The sequence below is a fragment of the Ranitomeya variabilis genome, chromosome 2 (assembly GCF_051348905.1).
Source record: "Ranitomeya variabilis isolate aRanVar5 chromosome 2, aRanVar5.hap1, whole genome shotgun sequence".
In the NCBI taxonomy this organism is placed as follows: Eukaryota; Metazoa; Chordata; class Amphibia; order Anura; family Dendrobatidae; genus Ranitomeya; species Ranitomeya variabilis.
Window position 1 is genome coordinate 494592783 of NC_135233.1, and position 17391 is coordinate 494610173.

At 47.2% G+C, this 17391-nt stretch overlaps 1 protein-coding gene across 2 annotated transcripts in view; it reads right to left on the bottom strand.

Moving 5' to 3' along the window:
* Nucleotides 1-17391, bottom strand: part of DDB1 (damage specific DNA binding protein 1) — a 67002-nt gene that overhangs the window by 17043 nt on the left and 32568 nt on the right. For both annotated transcript variants that reach the window (XM_077288002.1, XM_077288003.1), the window contains exons 8-12: nucleotides 16457-16573; nucleotides 14194-14296; nucleotides 941-1016; nucleotides 745-853; nucleotides 113-291 (exon numbers count right to left, since the gene is read on the bottom strand). In XM_077288002.1, the coding sequence (XP_077144117.1) occupies nucleotides 113-291; nucleotides 745-853; nucleotides 941-1016; nucleotides 14194-14296; nucleotides 16457-16573 (584 nt within the window). The remainder of the gene's footprint in view (nucleotides 1-112; nucleotides 292-744; nucleotides 854-940; nucleotides 1017-14193; nucleotides 14297-16456; nucleotides 16574-17391) is intronic.

The following is a 17391-nucleotide window of genomic DNA, read 5'->3' on the forward strand; positions in this document are numbered from 1 at the left end:
CTTTCCCTACATTACATGCACATTTATACAGGCATAAAACATTGCGCGAGAGATCATCAATAAGTAATGATCAGTGCCTAAGAGAATTGAGGCGCACAATAAACCATCGCACCTCATCTGTTTTAGCTCCCCTGGGTGGATCTCCAGGTAGTAAAGGACTCTGCCCACTGCCAGCAGTACTTGGCGGCTGTTGCAGGAACACACGCTAACTTTACGACCTTGGGGCTCTTTCCATTCGCTAACCAGGCTTTGGGGGTCCTGCGACACCAGTCGTACAGAGGCTGATGTGATCTGAAAAACAAAGTAATTGATGTGAGGGTGCTCAGATAACTTTGTGATGGTTTTTGTCCAAAATAAAAAATGAGCTTAATATCATATAGGTTACTGTTGATGAAAGAATACCAAATATTTCTGTTATTTTCACTCATAATGTACAATATATTTGTATACTAAGAGCGTACCTATAGATGTGCCCTTCCTAACCTTTCCTCTTGGCTCAACATGTCCTGAGATGTGTGGTTTGCTTTTTAAAAGCAAAATGATTTCATGATACATTGTCACGAGAGGTCTACGCCATGTCAATGGTTTTGCTAGTGTGCCGAGAACTGTAATAGATTTGTGAGAAATCTCTTACAGAACAGGTAAAGGTGAACCCTTCTGCAAGGCATGTCGCAGGAGAGCTGATGGGGTAAATGGCACGATGAAATGTCATGCTGAACTACTATATTCAAAATATCTGGTAACCTGAATGAGCTGCTGATGGGCCACATTCCCACAGAAAAACGTTTGCTGATCATCAACGAAGCCAGCAAGGTCAGTTTCCTCCACTTCTTCCCCCGACAAGGTCAAAACTCTGCAAGGTAACTAGATGTTATTATGGCAAAATAAAGTGTGTGCGGTAATAAGTGGCATGAACCCCCCACTGCAGCTCAGAACGTACCTGGTCTGTCCCACAAAAGACAAAACCAAAGTGTCATCCGTCTCACGACTGGCGGCAACTCGGAGCGGCCACAAACCTGATGAACAGCAGAAAAAACATTATGAAATTAAAAAAAAGCTATACCATCATTATGGACCCCAAAAAATAATAAGACAAAAATTATTTTTTATTTTAGCTTTGTCCATACAATGCCAATCACCTGTACAAAAAGTCATATACATCAACATTAAAAAAGAAAAAATCTGTGCTGCTGCAGTTTTAAAAATAATTGTAAACTGTTTTTTGCTCTGAGACCGCGATCCTCCGGTGATTCCATTCAGCAGGTTAAAATTGTCATCTCACTGCTGCGTGGCGATCCATAGGATTGGGCATTTTCCCTGGAATCTGGGAATCCGGCCTTGCTTAATGTAGATGCCTTTTTTCCGGCTTTAGGATTATTATATGATGAACCGAATTCTGTGGATCAAGCGGAGAAAACCTTGTTGGCCCTGTCTCAGGGTCAAGAGGCAGCAGAATTGTTTTGTCAGAAATTTAGAAAATGGTCTGTGTTGACTAAATGGAATGATGATGCTTTGGCTGCAATTTTCAGAAAGGGTCTTTCTGAATCCGTTAAAGATGTTATGGTGGGGTTCCCCACGCCTTCCGGTCTGAGTGATTCTATGTCTCTGGCCATTCAAATTGATCGGCGCTTGCGGGAGCGTCAAACTGTGCGCGCTGTGGCGTCGTCCTTAGAGCAAAGTCATTGTGGCGACGCTTCTCATGTCATTTCAGTCTGCCCTAAGCGGACAAAGAGGATCGCTACTTCATTTACTATCAGTACTGTACAACCTAAATTTCTGTTATCGGTGTCCTTGATCTGCTCATTGTCATCATTTTCTGTCATGGCGTTTGTGGATTCAGGCGCCGCCTTGAACTTAATGGATTTTGAGTTTGCCAGGCGTTGTGGTTTTCCCTTGCAGCCTTTGCAGAACCCTATTCCTTTAAGGGGGATTGATGCTACACCTTTGGCTAAAAATAAGCCCCAGTTTTGGACACAGGTGACCATGCACATGGCGCCAGCCCATCAGGAAGATTGTCGATTTCTGGTGTTGCATAATTTGCATGATGTTATCGTGCTGGTTTCCCGTGGTTGCAGGTACATAATCCTGTGTTGGATTGGAAATCTATGTCTGTGACTAGTTGGGGTTGTCAGGGGGTTCATAATGATGTTCCTTTGATGTCAATCTCCTCTTCTTCCTCTTCTGAAATTCCAGAGTTTTTGTCTGATTTTCAGGATGTATTCGATGAGCCCAAGTCCAGTTCCCTTCCACCGCACAGGGACTGTGATTGTGCGATTGACTTGATTCCAGGCAGTAAGTTTCCTAAGGGCCGACTTTTCAACCTGTGTGTGCCTGAACATACCGCCATGCGGAGTTATGTTAAGGAGTCTTTGGAGAAAGGGCATATTCGGCCATCTTCTTCACCGTTGGGAGCAGGTTTTTTTTTTTTGTTGCTAAGAAGGATGGCTCCATGAGACCTTGTATTGATTATCGCCTCTTGAATAAGATCACGGTCAAGTTTCAATACCCTTTACCTTTGCTTTCCGATTTGTTTGCTAGGATTAAGGGGGCTAGTTGGTTTATGAAGATTGACCTTCGGGGGGCATATAATCTTGTTCGTATTAAGCAGGGTGATGAATGGAAAACTGCGTTTAATACGCCCGAAGGCCATTTTGAATACCTTGTGATGCCATTCGGGCTCACTAACGCTACATCTGTTTTTCAATCCTTCATGCACGATATCTTCCGGACTTATATTGATAAATTCTTGATTGTATATTTGGACGATATTTTGATTTTTTCCGATGATTGGAAGTCTCATGTGGAACAGGTCAGGATGGTATTTCAGATCCTTCGTGACAATGCTTTGTTTGTGAAGGGGTCTAAGTGTCTCTTTGGGGTGCAGAAGGTTTCTTTTTTGGGCTTTATTTTTTCTCCCTCATCTATGGAGATGGATCCGGTTAAGGTTCAGGCCATTCATGATTGGGTTCAACCCACATCCGTGAAGAGCCTTCAGAAATTTTTGGGTTTTGCAAATTTTTATCGCCGTTTCATTGCTAACTTCTCCAGCGTGGTTAAACCCTTGACTGATTTGATGAAAAAAGGCGCTGATGTGGCGAATTGGTCCTCTGCGGCTGTCTCTGCCTTTCAGGAGCTTAAACGCCAATTTACTTCTGCTCCGGTGTTGCGCCAACCAGATGTTTCTCTTCCGTTTCAGGTTGAGATTGATGCTTCTGAGATTGGGGCAGGGGCCGTTTTGTCTCAGAGGGATTCTGTTGGTTCTTTGATGAAACCGTGTGCCTTCTTCTCCCGCAAGTTTTCGCCTGCTGAACGCAATTATGATGTCGGCAATCGGGAGTTGTTGGCTATGAAGTGGGCGTTTGAGGAGTGGCGACATTGGCTTGAGGGAGCTAAGCACCGTATTGTGGTCCTGACAGATCATAAGAATTTGATTTACCTCGAGTCTGCCAAACGGCTGAGTCCTAGACAGGCTCGATGGTCCTTGTTTTTTTCCCGTTTTGATTTCATGGTTTCGTATCTTCCGGGTTCTAAGAATATTAAGGCTGATGCCCTTTCTAGGAGTTTTTTGCCTGATTCTCCTGAGGTCCTTGAACCGGTCGGCATTCTGAAAGAAGGGGTGGTCCTTTCTGCCATTTCCCCTGATTTACGGTGGGTTCTTCAGGAATTTCAGGCTGATAGACCTGACCGCTGTCCTGTGGGGAAATGGTTTGTTCCTGACAGATGGACTAGTAGAGTGATTTCTGAGGTTCACTGTTCTGTGTTGGCTGGTCATCCTGGTATTTTTGGTACCAGAGATTTGGTTGGTAGGTCCTTTTGGTGGCCTTTGTTGTCACGTGATGTGCGTTCTTTTATGCAGTCCTGTGGGACTTGTGCGCGGGCCAAGCCTTGTTGTTCCCGTGCTAGTGGGTTACTTTTGCCATTGCCGGTCCCTGAGAGGCCCTGGACGCATATTTCTATGGATTTTATTTCTGATCTTCTGGTTTCCCAGAGGATGTCGGTTATCTGGGTTGTTTGTGACCGGTTTTCTAAGATGGTTCATTTGGTGCCTTTGCCTAAATTGCCTTCCTCTTCAGAGTTGGTTCCGTTGTTTTTTCAGCATGTGGTTCGTTTGCATGGTATTCCGGAGAACATTGTGTCCGACAGAGGTTCCCAGTTTGTTTCTAGGTTTTGGCGGGCCTTTTGTGCTAGGCTGGGCATTGATTTGTCTTTTTCTTCTGCATTTCATCCTCAGACAAATGGCCAGACCGAGCGAACTAATCAGACTTTGGAGACTTATTTGAGATGCTTTGTGTCTGCCGATCAGGATGATTGGGTGGCCTTTTTGCCATTGGCCGAGTTTGCCCTTAATAATCGGGCTAGTTCGGCTACTTTGGTTTCGCCTTTTTTTTGTAATTTTGGTTTTCATCCTCCTTTTTCTTCTGGGCAGGTTGAGCCTTCTGACTGTCCTGGTGTGGATTCTGTGGTTGACAGGTTGCAGCAGATTTGGGCTCATGTGGTGGACAATTTGGTGTTGTCTCAGGAGGAGGCTCAACGTTTTGCTAACCGTCGTCGGTGTGTTGGTTCCCGGCTTCGGGTTGGGGATTTGGTTTGGTTGTCTTCCCGTCATGTTCCTATGAAGGTCTCTTCCCCTAAGTTTAAGCCTCGGTTTATTGGTCCTTATAGGATTTCTGAGATTATTAATCCGGTGTCTTTTCGATTGGCGCTTCCGGCCTCTTTTTCTATCATCCATAATGTCTTCCATAGATCTTTATTGCGGAAATATGTGGTGCCCGTTGTTCCCTCTGTTGATCCTCCGGCCCCTGTTTTGGTTGATGGGGAGTTGGAGTATGTGGTTGAGAAGATTTTGGATTCTCGTTTTTCGAGGCGGAGGCTTCAGTACATTGTCAAATGGAAGGGTTATGGCCAGGAGGATAATTCTTGGGTTTTTGCTTCTGATGTCCATGCTGCTGATTTGGTTCATGCTTTTCATCTGGCTCGTCCTGATTGGCCTCGGGGCTCTGGTGAGGGGGGGGGGTACTGTTGTGAATTCTGCTTTTGGGCTCCCTCCGGTGGTTGTAGGTGGTAATGCAGTTGCCCCTGAGTTGCAGTCCTGGTCAGGTGTGTCTGCTGATTGCAGTTCTGACTGGGGTATTTAGGCGTGCAGGATTCATTAGTCCTTGCCAGTTGTCAATTGTTGTTGGGAGGTGTAGGACCTCTGCCTGGTTCCTCCTGCCTTTCTGCCAAATCAGCAAAGATAAGTGTCTGGTTTTTTTTTCCTGTGGCACACATGTTGTGTGCTTCACAATTCAGTGCTATTCTTTGTGTTTTCTTGTCCAGCTTAGATTGTGTCAGTATTTTCTCAGTCTTGTTGGATTCTCTGGAGTGGCAGATATACATTCCATGTCTTTAGTTAGATTGTGGAACTTTTTGTATTATCTGCTGTGGATATTTTTGGAAGGGTTTTAATACTGACCGCCTAGTAATCTGTCCTATCCTTTCCTATTTAGCTAGAGTGGCCTCTTTTGCTAAATCCTGTTTTCTACCTGCGTGTGTCTATTCTTCTCCTACTCACAGTCATTATTCGTGGGGGGCTGCATATCCTTTGGGGGTCTGCTCTGAGGCAAGGTAGCATTCCTATTTCCATCTATAGGGGTATTTAGTCCTCCGGCTGTGTCGAGGTGTCTAGGGTATGTTAGGCACACCCCACGGCTACTTCTAGTTGCGGTGTTAGTTCAGGATTTGCGGTCAGTACAGGTTCCACCGACTCCAGAGAAAGTTTCATGCGGCTCCAAGGTCACCAGATCATAACAGATACCTCCCACTTATTGTACAATATACCGCAAAAGAAAAATGACACGGCCATCCGAGACAAATCTCAGCGAACATCCTCTTGTTAGGTTATCATTACAGGTGGAGGTCTGATGAAGACCCCCATGCCTGTCATGATGGTACTCCTATGAAAACCAGCCTGTGGCAGACTGTTGTGAATTTGCTTTTTGCTCCCTCTAGTGGTTACTAGTTTTTTGACTCTGGTTTTTCTGTCATTCCTTTTAGCCGCACCTGGGTCGTTAGTTAGGGGTGTTGCTATATAAGCTCCCTGGACCTTCAGTTCAATGCCTGGCAACGTAGTTATCAGAGCTAGTCTGCTGTGCTCTTGTCTACTGATCCTGGTTCCAGTTATATCAGCTAAGTCTGCCTTTTGCTTTTTGCTATTTGTTTTGGTTTTGTATTTTTGTCCAGCTTGTTGCATATCTATATCCTGACCTTTGCTGGAAGCTCTAGGGAGCTGGTGTTCTCCCCCCGGACCGTTAGACGGTTCGGGGGTTCTTGAATTTCCAGTGTGGATTTTGATAGGGTTTTTGTTGACCATATAAGTTACCTTTCTTAATTCTGCTATCAGTAAGCGGGCCTCTCTGTGCTAAACCTGGTTCATTTCTGTGTTTGTCATTTCCTCTTACCTCACCGTCATTATTTGTGGGGGGCTTCTATCCAGCTTTGGGGTCCCCTTCTCTGGAGGCAAGAAAGGTCTTTGTTTTCCTCTACTAGGGGTAGCTAGATTCTCCGGCTGGCGCGTGTCATCTAGAATCAACGTAGGAATGATCCCCGGCTACTTCTAGTGTGGGCGTTAGGAGTAGATATATGGTCAACCCAGTTACCACTGCCCTATGAGCTGGATTTTTGTATTCTGCTGACTTCCACGTTCCTCTGAGACCCTCGCCATTGGGGTCATAACAGTTTGCCAGGCCAATATTAAATGTTTAATGCATTGCAGAAGAGGGATTATAAGAAAGAAGATTCTGAGTTTTTTTTTTTCTCCTTCCCCTTTACCTCAGAGTGGCTATGCTTGCTGCAGACATGAATGTCCAGACCTTGATTACAAGTGTGGACCAGCTGGCTACTCGTGTGCAGGGCATACAAGACTATGTTATCAGAAATCCTAGGTCAGAACCTAAAATACCGATTCCTGAACTGTTTTCCGGAGACAGGTTTAAGTTTAGGAATTTCGTGAATAATTGTAAATTGTTTTTGTCCCTGAGACCCTGTTCATCTGGAGATTCTGCTCAGCAAGTAAAAATTGTTATTTCGTTCTTACGAGGCGACCCTCAGGATTGGGCTTTTTCGCTGGCGCCAGGAGATCCGGCATTGGCTGATCTTGATGCGTTTTTTCTGGCGCTCGGTTTACTTTATGAGGAACCCAATCTTGAGATTCAGGCAGAAAAGGCCTTGCTGGCTATGTCTCAGGGGCAGGACGAGGCTGAAGTGTATTGCCAAAAATTTCGGAAATGGTCCGTGCTGACACATTGGAACGAGTGTGCACTGGCCGCTAATTTTAGAAATGGCCTTTCTGAAGCCATTAAGAATGTTATGGTGGGTTTTCCCATTCCCACAGGTCTGAATGATACTATGGCACTGGCTATTCAAATTGACCGGCGGTTGCGGGAGCGCAAAACCGCAAATTCCCTCATGGTGTTGTCTGAACAGACACCTAATTCGATGCAATGTGATAGAAAGACCGCAAATTCCCTCATGGTGTTGTCTGAACAGACACCTAATTCGGTGCAATGTGATAGAAAGACCACAAATTCCCTCATGGTGTTGTCTGAACAGACACCTGATTTAATGCAATGTGATAGAATCCTGACTAGAAATGAGCGGAAAATTCATAGACGCCAGAATGGCTTGTGCTACTACTGTGGTGATTCTACACATGTTATCTCAGCATGCTCTAAACGTATAGCTAAGGTTGTTAGTCCTGTCACCGTTGGTAATTTGCAACCTAAATTTATTCTGTCTGTAACTTTGATTTGCTCACTGTCATCTTATCCTGTCATGGCGTTTGTAGATTCAGGTGCTGCCCTGAGTCTCATGGATCTCTCATTTGCTAAGCGCTGTGGATTTACTCTTGAACCATTAGAAAATCCTATTCCTCTTAGGGGTATTGATGCTACACCATTGGCAGCAAATAAACCGCAGTATTGGACACAGGTTACCATGTGCATGACTCCTGAACACCGCGAGGTGATACGTTTCCTGGTTTTACATAAAATGCATGATTTGGTCGTTTTAGGGCTGCCATGGTTACAGACCCATAATCCAGTCCTGGACTGGAAGGCTATGTCAGTCTCAAGTTGGGGCTGTCGTGGTATTCATGAGGATTCCCTGCCTGTGTCTATTGCTTCTTCTACGCCTTCGGAAGTTCCGGAGTATTTGTCTGATTATCAGGATGTCTTCAGTGAGTCTGAGTCCAGTGCACTGCCTCCTCATAGGGACTGTGACTGTGCTATAGATTTGATCCCAGGCAGTAAATTTCCTAAGGGAAGACTGTTTAATCTGTCGGTACCTGAACATACCGCTATGCGTTCATAAATCAAGGAGTCTCTGGAAAAAGGACATATTCGTCCGTCTTCTTCCCCTCTTGGTGCGGGATTCTTTTTTGTGGCAAAAAAGGACGGATCTTTGAGACCTTGTATTGATTATCGGCTTTTAAATAAGATCACTGTCAAATTTCAGTATCCTTTACCGCTGTTGTCTGACTTGTTTGCCCGGATTAAGGGTGCCAAGTGGTTCACCAAGATAGACCTTCGTGGTGCGTACAACCTTGTGCGCATTAAGCAAGGTGATGAATGGAAAACCGCATTCAATACGCCCGAAGGTCATTTTGAGTACTTGGTGATGCCTTTTGGGCTCTCCAATGGGCCTTCAGTTTTTCAGTCCTTTATGCATGACATTTTCCGGAAGTATCTGGATAAATTTTTGATTGTTTATCTGGATGATATTTTGGTTTTTTCTGATAATTGGGATTCGCATGTGGAGCAGGTCAGGTTGGTCTTTAAAATTTTGCGTGAAAATTCTTTGTTTGTCAAGGGCTCAAAGTGTCTCTTTGGTGTACAGAAGGTTCCCTTTTTGGGGTTCATTTTTTCCCCTTCTGCTGTGGAGATGGACCCAGTCAAGGTCCGAGCTATTCTTGATTGGACTCAGCCCTCGTCAGTTAAGAGTCTTCAGAAGTTCTTGGGCTTCGCTAACTTCTACCGTCGTTTTATCGCTAATTTTTCTAGCATTGTGAAACCTTTGACGGATATGACCAAGAAGGGCTCCGATGTAGCTAACTGGGCTCCTGCTGCCGTGGAGGCTTTCCAGGAGTTGAAACGCCGGTTTACTTCGGCGCCTGTTTTGTGCCAGCCTGACGTCTCACTTCCCTTTCAGGTTGAGGTGGATGCTTCGGAGATTGGGGCAGGGGCCGTTTTGTCGCAGAGAGGCCCTGGTTGCTCTGTTATGAAACCTTGTGCCTTTTTCTCTAGGAAGTTTTCGCCTGCCGAGCGAAATTATGATGTGGGCAATCGGGAGTTGTTGGCCATGAAATGGGCATTTGAGGAGTGGCGTCATTGGCTCGAGGGTGCTAAGCATCGTGTGGTGGTCTTGACTGATCACAAAAATCTGATGTATCTCGAGTCTGCTAAACGCCTTAATCCGAGACAGGCCCGCTGGTCATTGTTTTTCTCCCGCTTTGATTTTGTTGTCTCGTATTTACCAGGTTCAAAGAATGTGAAGGCCGATGCTCTTTCTAGGAGCTTTGTGCCTGATGCTCCTGGAGTCGCTGATCCTGTTGGTATTCTTAAAGATGGAGTTATCTTGTCAGCTATTTCTCCGGATCTGCGACGTGTGTTGCAGAGATTTCAGGCTGATAGGCCCGAGTCTTGTCCACCTGACAGACTGTTTGTCCCGGATAAGTGGACCAGCAGAGTCATTTCCGAGGTTCATTCCTCGGTGTTGGCAGGTCACCCGGGAATTTTTGGCACCAGAGATCTGGTGGCCAGGTCCTTTTGGTGGCCTTCCTTGTCAAGGGATGTGCGGTCATTTGTGCAGTCCTGTGGGACTTGTGCTCGAGCTAAGCCTTGCTGTTCTCGTGCCAGCGGTTTGCTCTTGCCCTTGCCTGTCCCGAAGAGACCTTGGACACATATCTCCATGGATTTCATTTCTGATCTTCCGCTATCTCAGGGCATGTCCGTTATCTGGGTGATATGTGATCGCTTCTCCAAGATGGTCCATTTGGTTCCTTTGCCTAAGCTGCCTTCCTCTTCCGATCTGGTTCCTGTGTTTTTCCAGAACGTGGTTCGTTTGCACGGCATCCCTGAGAATATTGTGTCAGACAGAGGATCCCAGTTCGTTTCCAGGTTCTGGCGATCCTTTTGTAGTAGGATGGGCATTGATTTGTCGTTTTCGTCTGCTTTCCATCCTCAGACTAATGGACAGACGGAGCGAACCAATCAGACTTTGGAGGCTTATTTGAGGTGTTTTGTCTCTGCTGATCAGGACGATTGGGTGACATTCTTGCCGTTGGCTGAGTTTGCCCTTAATAATCGGGCTAGTTCCGCCACCTTGGTTTCGCCTTTTTTCTGCAACTCTGGTTTCCATCCTCGCTTTTCTTCGGGTCATGTGGAGCCTTCTGACTGTCCTGGGGTGGATTCTGTGGTGGATAGGTTGCAGCAGATCTGGAATTATGTGGTGGACAACTTGAAGTTGTCACAGGAGAAGGCTCAGCGCTTTGCCAACCGCCGCCGCGGTGTGGGTCCCCGACTACGCGTTGGGGATTTGGTGTGGCTTTCTTCCCGCTTTGTTCCTATGAAGGTCTCCTCTCCCAAATTTAAACCTCGTTTTATTGGGCCTTACAAGATATTGGAAATCCTTAATCCTGTATCTTTTCGTCTGGATCTTCCTGTGTCATTTGCTATTCACAATGTATTTCATAGGTCCTTGTTGCGGCGGTACATTGTGCCTGTAGTTCCTTCTGCTGAACCTCCTGCTCCGGTGTTGGTTGAGGGCGAGTTGGAGTACGTGGTGGAGAAGATCTTGGATTCTCGCCTCTCCAGGCGGAGGCTTCAGTACCTGGTCAAGTGGAAGGGCTATGGTCAGGAGGATAATTCCTGGGTGGTCGCCTCTGATGTTCATGCGGCCGATTTAGTTCGTGCCTTTCATGCCGCTCATCCTGATCGCCCTGGTGGTCGTGGTGAGGGTTCGGTGACCCCTCACTAAGGGGGGGGTACTGTTGTGAATTTGCTTTTTGCTCCCTCTAGTGGTTACTAGTTTTTTGACTCTGGTTTTTCTGTCATTCCTTTTAGCCGCACCTGGGTCGTTAGTTAGGGGTGTTGCTATATAAGCTCCCTGGACCTTCAGTTCAATGCCTGGCAACGTAGTTATCAGAGCTAGTCTGCTGTGCTCTTGTCTACTGATCCTGGTTCCAGTTATATCAGCTAAGTCTGCCTTTTGCTTTTTGCTATTTGTTTTGGTTTTGTATTTTTGTCCAGCTTGTTGCATATCTATATCCTGACCTTTGCTGGAAGCTCTAGGGAGCTGGTGTTCTCCCCCCGGACCGTTAGACGGTTCGGGGGTTCTTGAATTTCCAGTGTGGATTTTGATAGGGTTTTTGTTGACCATATAAGTTACCTTTCTTAATTCTGCTATCAGTAAGCGGGCCTCTCTGTGCTAAACCTGGTTCATTTCTGTGTTTGTCATTTCCTCTTACCTCACCGTCATTATTTGTGGGGGGCTTCTATCCAGCTTTGGGGTCCCCTTCTCTGGAGGCAAGAAAGGTCTTTGTTTTCCTCTACTAGGGGTAGCTAGATTCTCCGGCTGGCGCGTGTCATCTAGAATCAACGTAGGAATGATCCCCGGCTACTTCTAGTGTGGGCGTTAGGAGTAGATATATGGTCAACCCAGTTACCACTGCCCTATGAGCTGGATTTTTGTATTCTGCTGACTTCCACGTTCCTCTGAGACCCTCGCCATTGGGGTCATAACAGCAGACATTGATTGGTGACACTGAGTTTCCTACAACATGCTGAAATACTATGGTATTGTAGTAGGCAGTACATGCCTTTTCAAGGTTCCCTTAAAAGAACAAAAAAAATAAATTGTTAGAAAAAAAGGGTTTAAAAAACCAAAAAAACTTGATCTCACTGCAGAGCTGTGCTCACAGATATGAAGGTATCTTTTTATTCAGATCCTATGACCTACACACTGATATAGACGACTTAAAGGGTTTCTTATGGACAGATTACCTTTAATTTCACCTTGTTAGATGTAAGGATCTACTGGTCGAACCTTCTGTGTGATTAAAAAGCACAGATGACTAACTCCTTTCAGATAAGGTTCTTGTGGAGGAAAGGACAGCACAGCGAAGTTGAGCGGTGTCACATTACAAATCCTTCTATCAGTTCTCCTAGCATGGTCACCTCTGCTGTACTGCCCCTCCTGGGATAAGTCACACTTATGTTTGTTGTGCTCAGGACAGTGAGAGCAGAGCAAGGTTTAATTATTTCTCAATCAGGAGTAGCCCAGAACAGACTGTTTGTGTGAGATAGCCTGCTCTGCTCTCACTGTAGAGCAAGTATAAGTTGCTCTGAGTTCAACAGACATAAGTGGGATACTAACACATCGATGGAGAAGCAGTACAGCAGAGGTGACCATGCTAGGAGAACTGATAGAAGGCTTTGTAATGTGACACAATTAAACTTAGCTGTGCTGCTTTTTCCTCCACAAGGACCTTATCTGAGAGATGTTAGGGTACCGTCACACAGTGCCATTTTGATCGCTACGACGGTACGATTCGTGACGTTCTAGCGATATCGTTACGATATCGCAGTGTCTGACACGCAGCAGCGATCAGTGACCCTGCTGAGAATCGTACGTCGTAGCAGATCGTTTGGAACTTTCTTTCGTCGCTTGATCACCCGCTGACATCGCTGGATCGTTGTGTGTGACAGCGATCCAGCGATGTGTTCGCTTGTAACCAGGGTAAACATCGGGTAACTAAGCGCAGGGCCGCGCTTAGTAACCCGATGTTTACCGTGGTTACCAGCGTAAACGTAAAAAAAACAAACAGTACATACTTACATTCCGGTGTCTGTCCTCCGGCGTCTCAGCTTCTCTGCACTGTGAGCGCCGGCCAGCCAGAAAGCGAGCACAGCGGTGACGTCTGACGTCACCGCTCTGCTTTCCGGCCGCTGTGCATAACACAGTGCAGAGAAGCAGAACGCCGGGGGACAGACACCGGAATGTGAGTATGTACTGTTTGTTTTTTTACGTTTACGCTGGTAACCAGGGTAAACATCGGGTTACTAAGCGCGGCCCTGCGCTTAGTAACCCGATGTTTACCCTGGTTACCCGGGGACTTCGGCATCGCTCCAGCGCCGTGATTGCAACGTGTGACCGCAGTCTACGACGCTGGAGCGATAATCATACAATCGCTGCGACGTCACGGATCGTGCCGTCGTAGCGATCAAAATGGCACTGTGTGACAGTACCCTTACTCATCTGTGCTTTTTAATCACACAGGAAGTTCGACCAGTATATCAGATCGGTATCCTTACATCATAAAAACATTTGTAATGTGACAACTAAGCTCAGCTGTGCTGCCCCTACCACCCCACAGGGACCTTATCTGAAAGATGTTAGTCATCTGTGCTTTCTAATCATGCAGGAGGTTAGACCAGGAGAGTAGAGCTGGATTATTACACCTCATACACGGAGAAACCTGCTCTGAGCAATGGAGGGGAGTGGTCTTTTTTCCTTTGAGTGTTGCCGCCTGTTTATGATTGATCAGCATCACACAGGGAGAAGTGCACACCCCTGCTAACAACCACTTAGAAGGAATGAAAATTAACCCAAACATAAAAAAAGTTGTAATCCGCTCTGCACGCACTATTACATGAGTACAGTTCAACGTGAAAAAACTGGTGAAGGGTCCTATTCAAAGAAATACAAATATTTATACACAAGTTTGGCATCACCATAATCGAGAATCATATCACAGGTCATTTTGACCACACAACGAACACCAAAAGGCCAACTCCCCTCCAGCCCCCAAAAAAGAAAAAATTACCAATTTTTCCTGTTTTTCAGTAAGATGAATGGTAAAAAGTATGGTGTCATTCAAAACTACTACAAATCGCCCGCAAAATAAACAAGCCCTCATACAGCTATGTGGATGGAAGAATAAAAAAAAAGAAAAACAGGCTTGGAAATAGGGGAGGAGAAAAACAAAAGAAAATGAAAAACTACCATGTGGAGAAGGGGTTAATGGTCTAAGTGTACTTGAGTTTAGTAGGAAGCTATCTGCTGGCAGTCTCCCTCTAAGTGAAGTGTGATATGTCTGGCCACAGGATGGTGACTGCGTTAAATAGAAACAAGAGCATTGTCTGCGGGTTTCCACATTACCTTTGATCCCTGGTAGGTCAATGCTGGCGTGTTCATGGATGCCAATGCCATTTCTGATAATTCTTAGTGAACCTTCCTTAAAGGCTCCAGAGCAGGTAACAAGCTGCAGAGGTAAAAAAAAAAAATATGTATATAATATAAGAATACATAAATGATAAGAATTACCTTATATACTTGTGTATAAGCCGACATTTTCAGCACTTTTTTTGTGCTGAAATCAACCCCCTCGGCTTATACACGAGTCATGGTCCAGAAAGCCGGCGGCTGTGCAGCCATCGGCTTCCAGAAGACATCAATACTTATCCCCTCTGTCGCTGCATCTTCGTCCCTGCATCTCTGACCCAGCGACAGCAGCTCTTTCCTGTTCCTGTGCTCAGCGGTCACGTGGTACCGCTCATTAAGGTAATGAATATGCACGCGACTCCACTCCCATAGCATGGAGCCCATATTCATGTCCTTAATGAGCGGTACCACGTGACCGCTCAGGACAGGAAGAAGCTGCCGCGCCGGGACAATGGAGATGCAGGGACGTCCAGAGCAGCACGAGGGGGGAGAGTATGACAGGGAAGCCATGCATACGAGGATGGGACCGGGGGAGCCAAGCATACGAGGATGGGACCGGGGGAGCCGAGCAAACGAGGATGGGTCCGGGGGAGCCGAGCATACGAGGATGGGACCGGGGGAGCCGAGCATACGAGGATGGGACCGGGGGAGCCGAGCATACGAGGATGGTACCGGGGGAGCCGAGCATACGAGGATGGGACCGGGGGAGCCGAGCATACAAGGATGGGACCGGGGGAGCCCAGCATACAAGGATGGGACCGGGGGAGCCCAGCATACAAGGATGGGACCGGGGGAGCCAAGCATACACGGATGGGACCGGGGGAGCCGAGCATACTAGGATGGGACCGGGGGAGCCGAGCATACAAGGGTGGGATCGGGGCAGCCGAGCATACAAGGATGGGATCGGGGGAGCCATGCATACAAGGATGGGATCGGGGGAGCCGAGCATACAAGGATGGGATCGGGGGAGCCGAGCATACAAGGATGGGATCGGGGGAGCCGAGCATACAAGGATGGGACCGGGGGAGCCGAGCATACAAGGATGGGACCGGGGGAGCCGAGCACAAAGGATGGGACCGGGGGAGCCGAGCATACAAGGATGGGACCGGGGGAGCCGAGCATACAAGGATGGGATCGGGGCAGCCGAGCATACAAGGATGGGATCGGGGCAGCCGAGCATACAAGGATGGGATCGGAGGAGTGGAGCATACAAGGATGGGATCGGGGGAGCCGAGCATACAAGGATGGGATCGGGGGAGCCGAGCATACAAGGATGGGATCGGGGGAGCCGAGCATACAAGGATGGGATAGGGGGAGCCGAGCATACAAGTATGGGATAGGGGGAGCTGAGCATACAAGGATGGGATAGGGGAAGCCGAGCATACAAGGATGGGATTGGAGGAGCCGAGCATACAAGGATGGGATTGGAGGAGCCGAGCATACAAGGATGGGATCGGGGGAGCCGAGCATACAAGGATGGGATCGGGGGAGCCGAGCATACAAGGATGGGATCGGGGGAGCCGAGCATACAAGGATGGGACCGGGGGAGCCGAGCATACAAGGATGGGACCGGGGGAGCCGAGCACAAAGGATGGGACCGGGGGAGCCGAGCATACAAGGATGGGACCGGGGGAGCCGAGCATACAAGGATGGGATCGGGGCAGCCGAGCATACAAGGATGGGATCGGGGCAGCCGAGCATACAAGGATGGGATCAGAGGAGTGGAGCATACAAGGATGGGATTGGGGGAGCCGAGCATACAAGGATGGGATCGGGGGAGCCGAGCATACAAGGATGGGAACGGGGGAGCCGAGCATACAAGGATGGGATCGGGGGAGCTGAGCATACAAGTATGGGATAGGGGGAGCTGAGCATACAAGGATGGGATAGGGGAAGCCGAGCATACAAGGATGGGATTGGAGGAGCCGAGCATACAAGGATGGGATTGGAGGAGCCGAGCATACAAGGATGGGACCGAGGGAGCCATGCATACAAGGCTGGGGACCGGGGGAGCCATGCATACAACAGGGGGACCCAGACGGGGGAAACCACGCATACCAGGATAGGGATGAGGGGGCAATACATACCCGGCTTATACTTGAGTCAATAATCTTACCCAGTTTTCCGTGGCAAAATTAGTTGCCTCGGCTTATACTCAAGTATATACAGTACTTGAGAAACAAAAATTCTTTAATCTCACCTGTCCCTGGCCCTGTCTCTCAAGGTCCACAACACACATGTCCACAATGGGGCCCAAGTTAGTGAAAGTTTCCATGGCTACAACATAAGAGCCCTGCTCATTGCTGTCTGCAGTAAGCTACGAAGAGACAAAAAAAAAAGAAAAAGACATTAGATATTGGTTATTATGAGCAGTAAGGTCAGCAAGTATAAGGACAGCGCACACAAATATATGCATGAGTAAGGCTATGTGCACACGTTGCAGATTTGGATGCGGATCCGCAGCGTTTTTGGGCAAGAGACATCCGCAGAAGATCTGTGCAAGAGACATCCGCAGAAGATCTGTGCAAGAGACATCCGCAGAAGATCTGGGCAAGCGACATCCACAGAAGATCTGTGCAAGCGACATCCGCAGAAGATCTGTGCAAGCGACATCCGCAAAAGATCTGGGGTTAGTTCTCCAAGATGTTTCGAACAATCTCCAAGTTCCTTCAAAAACTGTGTGTAAGTGTCCCCAGGGGCACGGATGACGTTCTGAACGCAGTCACACCAAATAACAGATAACATTTCTGTTTCTTACAAGTGTATGTATATGTATAAAAATAAGCAACATGGTAAAGGTATGTAAGTTGTAAGATGTATTATAGACTTTCTGCCAGGAACATCCATGGCGTACTGGTTATGTATGTCTGGTCGCTGGGATCTCTACCAAAGTGCTATAATGCTCAGTAAAGCCGAGCAGTCCCTTTGAAGACTTTCTGCTACAATCGACAAGCCTCTTGAGTTATTTGGCAGGAGAACACATTTAAAGGGATTGTCTGCTTTAGAAAACACTCTCCTAAATGCTCTGTTAGGGGATTAAGAGTTAACACTTGGCGGGGACCTGCTCAGGCTTCTTTGCTTTCCCCTTTAGCAGCCCAACTGATGGAAGATTCAGCAAGTTACATTGTGCGATTG